This window comes from Armigeres subalbatus, chromosome 1 (genome assembly GCF_024139115.2).
Source record: "Armigeres subalbatus isolate Guangzhou_Male chromosome 1, GZ_Asu_2, whole genome shotgun sequence".
NCBI classification, from domain to species: Eukaryota; Metazoa; Arthropoda; class Insecta; order Diptera; family Culicidae; genus Armigeres; species Armigeres subalbatus.
Genome location: NC_085139.1, coordinates 223,996,538 through 224,004,281, shown reverse-complemented (window position 1 = coordinate 224,004,281; position 7,744 = coordinate 223,996,538). Strand labels below are relative to the sequence as shown.

The 7,744-nt window shown below is 39.4% G+C and overlaps 2 protein-coding genes across 3 annotated transcripts; one reads left to right on the top strand and one right to left on the bottom strand.

The window, feature by feature from the left end:
• The first annotated feature begins 676 nt into the window (after positions 1-676).
• Positions 677-1,604, top strand: LOC134211391 (protein yippee). Its single transcript, XM_062688202.1, has 2 exons — positions 677-1,072; positions 1,219-1,604. The coding sequence occupies exons 1-2, from the start codon at positions 795-797 to the stop codon at positions 1,286-1,288; spliced, it is 348 nt and encodes a 115-aa protein (XP_062544186.1). The 5' UTR covers positions 677-794; the 3' UTR covers positions 1,289-1,604.
• LOC134211399 (mitochondrial import inner membrane translocase subunit Tim9) lies at positions 1,530-2,182 on the bottom strand. 2 transcript variants are annotated; one of them, XM_062688222.1, is made up of 3 exons: positions 2,101-2,182; positions 1,948-2,013; positions 1,530-1,878 (listed from the first exon to the last, which is right to left on the bottom strand). In XM_062688222.1, exons 2-3 carry the CDS (start codon positions 1,996-1,998, stop codon positions 1,648-1,650), a joined length of 282 nt encoding a protein of 93 aa, XP_062544206.1. In that variant the 5' UTR covers positions 1,999-2,013; positions 2,101-2,182; the 3' UTR covers positions 1,530-1,647. The 2 variants fall into 2 exon arrangements, with proteins under 2 accessions (XP_062544206.1, XP_062544198.1); XM_062688214.1 differs by having other exon boundaries at positions 1,948-2,145.
• Positions 2,183-7,744: the final 5,562 nt, after the last annotated feature.

Here is a 7,744-nt window from a genome sequence, read left to right as displayed (position 1 = left end):
TATACCGGGGACAAAACACAGGTTTATTACTGATTATTAACAAGCTAAACGGAAGGTTTGGAATACTCGTTAAAGTAAAAAAGTCTTGGTAAAACAAAAATGATGTGGAATATTTTATTTGGGATACCAATACTTTCACTCAAAAAGCTGCTGGTTGCACCTGACAGTTCGTGACAGCAGTTGACTGGCAGCAGCTGAAGTTACATTTTTTCCTCTTTGCAGGTCTCGTCTCAGGATCAGAGTAGACTTATGGGTCAGCGTTTAGGGGCCGTTCAAAAATTACGTCCAAGGTTTGAGGGGGGGGGGTCAGAGTTTTGTGACAGTTTGTGACAGGGGGAGGGAGGGGGGTTCGTCTTATGTGACGTCCGTTCACAAGAAAAAAATACTGAAAGCATTTTAGAAACAACTTGCATTTTAAAAACATTCAAACTGTTAGTAAGGGACATAACTCACTATGTTATTGTGAAAATAGTGTACGAAAAAGATAAACCACAGTAATCGCTAAAATATAAATGAGACATGTACGTACAGGGAGGGGGGGAGTCAATGATTTGTGACAGTTTGTGACAGGAGGGGGAGGGGGGTTGAAAATGCCGAAAAACGATGGACGTAATTTTTGAACGATCCCTACAGTCTTTAACAGTGGGGTAGTGGCTGCGTGCGTAAAAATATTTTTCAAATGCATTTCTTTATCAAAATCAAAACAAAGGAAAGCCAGAGAAGTCTGACTGAGCTGTTATCAAACTTCCCAAAAATTCTCCAAAAATCAACCAATTTCAAACCGAAGTCTCGCCATGGGTAAGATATTCCTTGATCACATCGGAGGCCTAAAGCTGTACTCGTGCAAAGCCTGCGAAACCAATCTGACCAACAAACGAGAACTGATCAGCACTCGTTTCACGGGGGCCACTGGAAGGGCCTTTCTTTTTAAACGCGTCGTCAATTTGACCTTTTCTTCGGTGCAGGATCGAGTCATGCTGACCGGACGCCACATGGTTCGGGACGTGATGTGCAAGAACTGCAAAGCCAAGCTCGGATGGATGTACGAATTTGCGACGGAGGAATCTCAGAAGTAAGTCTTTTTGTTCCATTATTGACGTAGTTACATTCAGGGATGCCAGGCATGGGGTGAATATTCTCAAACTGTAGAAAAATATCAATTGTCATTCCTAATTTCTGAGGCAAAATAATTTAATGAAAAAATCGTTTTTATTGCAGATATAAAGAAGGCAAAGTAATATTGGAACACGCTTTGATTACCGAGTCTGAGGGATTCCCAGAAGTGTGACCTTTCCTAATCGACTCTGTCGAATTCTGAAACAAAATTACTGTTAATGATCTGATAGAATAACAAAAGATGTTCATAATCATATAACAGCTTCAGCCACAATAGGATTATTTAACGCTAAATCTTTTTTTGTGATCTAATTTGCATGGATCGCGTCTTAGTGGACATTCTTTACAAGTCTAAAAGACGGATTCATACTTTTACATTTTCGAAGTTGAGCACTAAATTTAAGTATTAATAATTATCTTATGAATAAATCAATAAATCGGTGTTTATTCGCGAATAAAAAAATAAAATTAATGCTAAGGAAACAAAACAGATTTGTACACAACTACATTCTGTGAAAGTGCCGCAGATCTTCATTTACCGCCACCAAGTTTCTGGGCTGCCGCCAGGGCGTTCTCGTTGGCCAACATTTGGAATTCCTGAAACCGCTGTGAAACTCGCTGGTTCATCTTGAGGAACTTCTCCATACAGTTCAAGGAGCACTTGTCCTCCTTGTCGGAAATGCTACGGCCGGTAAACTCATTCACGCAATCGATGAAACACAGCTCCGAGAGTTTGTTGTAGGACAGCAGGAAATCGGAGAACTGCAAGACAAGGAAGCAAGGTTATAGTTCAGTTGCAGTGCTGATGAAATGATGTGCTCTGTAACTCACCGATTTGATCTGATCTTTGTCCAACTGATCAATGGTAACTTGAGCGGCCATGGCGTGGGAGGGGTCCTAACCGTTGAGAGTTAATTTTTATTTAAGTTCACGAATTTTATCGGAGTCTAAAAACTCATTGAAAAGAAAAGATTATAATCTTACTGCTGGTGCCTGCTGATGGGGGATATTTGACGTTTAATAGTTTATTACGTCACAATGTGAAGCCCAGTGCTAAATCAATGTGTTCAAACAATCCCGCTCGGAAAGATCTTCTAGACTTCTACCGTGATATCTCTGAGACAAAAAAAATAGTCTACTAGATATTTTTCTTCGATGTCTAGAACCTGAGACGAGACCTGCAAAGAGGAAAAAATGTAACTTCAGCTGCTGCCAGTCAACTGCTGTCACGAACTGTCAGGTGCAACCAGCAGCTTTTTGAGTGAAAGTATTGGTATCCCAAATAAAATATTCCACATCATTTTTGCTTTACCAGGACTTTTTTACTTTAACGAGTATTCCAAACCTTCCGTTTAGCTTGTTAATAATCAGTAATAAACCTGTGTTTTGTTCCCGGTATAAAAATCCTTATGAAAATGAATTAACATATTTCGTGAATTGGATACACTTTTATTGTGCTCAGAAGGGTCCACCTGGGGCTTAGGTGAAACAGTCAAGTAAACAGTTGAAACTCGATAGTCAACTGTGATGAACAGAAGAACAAGTGTCAAAACAAGAGAAAAGAAGCAGCGTCTTTGCAGGTCTCGTCTCAGTCTAGAACCTGTCAGACCTCAAATCCGCCTCAAATGCAACAACCGTTTAAACCGGTGTCTACCTCAACATTTTAGACGAATAGACCGTTTGAACCGTTTAAACCGAAAGAAATTTGACATATCGGTTCTCTCAGAAAACGCAGAGATATCTCCTAGACATGAATACCACAGTTCTTCTAGATTTTTGCTAGATATGATGGAGACATGGGTACCTATTGATTCTTCTTTTTGTTCTTTGTATGCTTCTTTTTGTTTACATTGTAAAATTCAGAACCATTTCAAATATTTTATTAGAATTCTTTTTTACATTTTTGTACAATATTTAAGGAATATGTTCTATTCCAGTATTGAAACGTCCGTAAATTGATTATTGATTGTTTGCGAGATACGAGCTCCATGGAATCGACGAGAGGCAACAAATGGAACCCGCTGGTGCTGAATAGTCGATGACCATGGCATTGGAATTAGCTATTTTAAGGAACGGGGCTTTCAGGATTATGTTTTAGATTATTAAGTGTTGCGACATTCTATTAATTGCAGCAGGATTTTTCTGGATTCCATTCGGAATTATTTCTGGATAACGTTTGAAATCTTTTGATACCATTCGAAGTTCTTTGAGAATTCTCCATTCCAATCCTCTGAGGATTCCCGAATGGAATCTCGAAATACCGAATAGAATTCCGAAAGGATATAGCGAATAGAATCGCGACATAATTTCAAATGGAATCTTGAAAGGATTCCGAAGGGAACATAAAATCCCAGAAAGATCGAAAAGCTAAAGTATTTTTTGGTAGAATTTAGAACGGATTCCAAATAGAATTTCTATACAATTGCTTATCGAGCTGCAGTTCATCATCCGTGCCAGCCAAACATCCTCCTGCAGAACTCTCCAATCACCGAAAAACACATCATGCTTTGAGGAAAAATACACAAACACTGAATCGAACTATTGTGACGCCATCGTGTACCGTTCATATCTACGTCTTTCATATAGTGACCTGCGGTTCACTGATGGGCCGCAAGGCCGTCCCCTGGATGAATCGTTCGTTACGGCGTTACGTACGGCGTTTTCTCCGTGTGCCGCCGGATGTGCAGCGTAAAATATCTATTTGAGCTGTGCGAATGGTCGCTCGTTCGAGCAAATGTATTTGTATGGCCTGTTGATGATTTGGGAAGGGATGGATTATGCAAAGGCAATTTCGAAATGTATAATCGTGAAATACTTTTCTCCGGTGTGTACTCGAGTACAGAAGATCTCCACCACCAAACACCAAACTTTATTGAAAAACCTGAAATAAGGGGATGTGCAGGAAGATTCGATGGAATTGTATTTATGAAGGTAGCCTTACTTTTTCCGCAAGTACAACGGATCGGTTTCGTCCAATTGGCTCAAGGTAACTGTCCAGCAATCTTGAATTTCGGACGGATCCACTGGTATCTATGGCCAAGAGGCCATGAGCAGCCAAATCCTTTAGCACTCTCTGCAAATTAATCTATTTTTGATTTTTTCCTTTTTTTTCAACCGGTGAGCAACGACATTATTTTCTCGTCGAAATCAAATTTATTAGTCGAGAGTATAGACGAAGGGTTATCGGTTCGAAAACAAAATGGTGGATCTGATCAAATGGACCAAATGTGCAGTTGCTAGGATGAAACCCATGACACATTCGTATGGTTGGCGTCCTAATGAGGTAGATTCTTGTGAGATGCTCGATTTCTTGGAAAGTGGGATATTGTTCTTAGCAAAGACATAAACCTACACGGAGAAATAAATCAACCCAAAATTTGAATCTAAATGTGCAGCGCAATGCAGTTGTCATTCACCGTCATTCTTGTTTACGTTCGTATCGGATACGTTAGAACTATAGATATTGTCTTATTTTCTGGATATGATACACTGCGCGGCGTTTGTAATGTTCCCAAATGGGTACTTGCACAAAACTTCACGCGGCGAATGACTGTCGAAAGGTACCCGCATAATTACAAACTGTACATGGATATTTTCCCGTGCGGTCGACAACAGTATTCTTTACTGTTGACAACTGTAAATGAACAATCTCATATAAAGTTTTAACAGTTTGTGGTACGGTTATTTGACAAATAACAATATGTTGAATGGGTTGTTAAGTTGTCACCATAAAAAATTGTCTGTTTTCGCGTGCAAAATTTTCGCTCAACAGTATGATAAAATGTTGACATATAATGCAGGAAATAAAGAACATTTTAGAGACAGCATGTTATATGTTGACATTTATGGCGGTAAGCTCCAACGAGGATAATACTAGATTTAATACGGATTTAAGAAAATCCAGGATTAAATTTAATACCTCGTACGGTAAGCACCAAACCGGTATTAAGTACGCAGCCACTTTTCGCTATGCACTGTGATGAGAAAGTGTGCGTATGAGAATGATAGAATCATAAATAATCAACGATGACTTCTGTTTTGTTTATGTTTCCCGTTTCGTTAGAATTTTCTTAAACAGGTTTCAATTCATTGTGATATTTCGTACGACATATCAATGGAATATTGATTTTCCATTGAGTTAAATCAAAATTTCTTCGCTTTAAAAACAGTTGGATAGTCAGTGATGTAGCGCTTGCTCAACAGAATACAAAATCGTCTGGATTCGACGTTGGGCTGATAGTTTTTTTAGCCAGTTCCTGAAACTCCTGAGGCAGCTTGCCTTGCCGGATCTGCGGGTTGAAATACCTAAAACAACTTCAAACAACTAAATACCACATTCAGGAATTCTCTTCCGGGCAGTTCTCGAAGAATTAGAATATAAATTCCTCCTGAAAATTTTCATTTTCAAATTCTTTGAGATTCCAGCATTTGCAGTTCCAGAAGATTTATTTGCGAGATCAGTAACTGGGACTCTTTAGTGCAAATCTTCCAGAAAATCTCCGGGAACCAGTTTGAAATTCCATAGGGGATTCCTACTGCAATTTCATTATATTTTTTCCGGGAATGCTGAATGAAATTCCTTCGAGTTCCTCCAGTAATTACAGGTATTCTTCCAGAATAGCTTTGGGTATTACTCCAGGAGTTCCTAAGAAAACTCTTACAGGACTTGCTTCAGGTATTTCCCCATGATTTTTTTTCGGGATCCCAGTCTGTAATTTGCCCAAGATTTACTCAAATTATTACTTCAAAAAATCCACTACTTTATTCATAAGTATGGTGAAACAAAATGTCTTTCAAGAATTTTTTCAGAAATTTCGTCGCAAAATATCCGAAATAATTCCTTCAGGATTTCTTGTACTCTTTATAAATAAATTCCGAGATCAATTCCAGAAGTACTTTGGCAATTACTGACAGGATTCCCAGAAATCACAAATTCCTTTAGAAATTTATTACGAAGCTCACCAGGAACCCCCCGGGGTTTTTAGAAGAAATTGTTAAACATTCCTGGAAGAATTTCATCGAAAATTTTGGAAGGAATCCTAGTACTTTCCCATTTGTCTGTGGTTCTCCCTAATTGCTGAAACGAATTTTCCGGAATTCCTGGAAGCCATCCTTCAGAACTCCTAAAAGGAATTCCTATAAGAGTTATTTATTTCAATATTCCGGAAATCCTGCCAGAAATTGCTTATAATTTCAATCCCTCTGGAAATGGTTTCAGAATTTATTTAGAAGAAAGAGAATCTAACAGGAATTTCATCAGGCATTATGCGATGAAGTTCCCTTTAGCAATTCTGGGAGTTCCCTGAGCGAAATCTGGGTCCCTAGAGGAATACTAGAAGTCCTTTGGAGGAATTCTAGGAGTTTCCTTGAAAAATCCAGGGAGTTGCCTGGAGGCATTCTAGAACTTCCTTGGTAGAATTCTGAGTGGAAATCTTGGTTATCTCTGCAGGTATTCAGGGAGTTCTCTGGAGGAATTAAGAGAGTTCCCTGGAGGAATTCTGGGAGATCTATGTGGGAATTCTGGAAAATCTCTGAGGAAACACTGAGAGTTCCTTGGAGGAATACTGGAACTTACTTGAACTCCCGGAGGAGTTCTGAGAAAACGCCTAAAGAATTTTGAGGATTCTTCGGAGGAATTTTGGGAGTTCTCTCGAAAAATCCTGGAAAGTTTCTTGAAGAATTCTGGGAGTTCTCTGAAGAAATACTGGGTGTTCCCATTACGAATAATGGGAGTTACCTTGAGGAATTCCTGGAGTTCTCTGTGGGAAGTCTGGGAAATCCCTGAAGGAAATCTAAGAGTTCTTTGGAGGAATTCTGGTAATTTCTTTGAGGAATATTTGGATTTCTCAGAAGGAATTTTGGGAGATCCTTGGGGATTTCTAGTAGTTCCCGGAGTTCTGAAATTCCATAAGGAACTTTGAAAGTTCTTTGGAGGAATTCTGGAAGTTCTATGGTCTATGGAAGAATTAGGAGTTCCCTTGAGGAATTCTAGGAAGTTCCTGGAAGAATTCTGGAGTTCTTTAAAGGAGTTCTTAGTTCGCTTAGGGAATCCTGGGAGTTCCCTTCAGGAATAATGGCAGTTCCATTGAGGAATTCTAGGAGTTCACTAATAATTTCCTTAAAATTTTGAGATTTTTCTGGAGGAATTCTAGGAGTTCCCCGGAGGAGTTCTGAGAAATCCTCTTAGGCATTTTGAGTGTTCCTTTGAGGAACCCTAGAATCAGGAGAATTCTTCCAGATATTCCCTTGAAATTTTTCCAGGTATTTTGCCAGAAGCAAAGACATCTTTCAGGAACTCACCCAAGAATTTCTCAAAGAATTCCCCAAGGGTTCGAAAGATCTCCAAGAGCTTCTTCAGGAATAAACCAGGAATCCTACTAAAAATTCACCAGAAATTCATAGGAAAATCTGTCTAGAACCATACACGTACCCCCCAGGAACTTCGCAGAAAGCTCTCGTGGAACTCACCAGAGATTCCTCAAAAAAATCCCAAGAATGGAGGAAGAAGGAACTTCCGGAAGAATTCCTAAAGGAACTTCCGGAAGAATTCCCAAAGGAACTTCCGGAGGAATTCCCAAATGAGCTTCCGGAGGAATTCCCGAGGGAACTTCCGTACGAAATCCTGGAG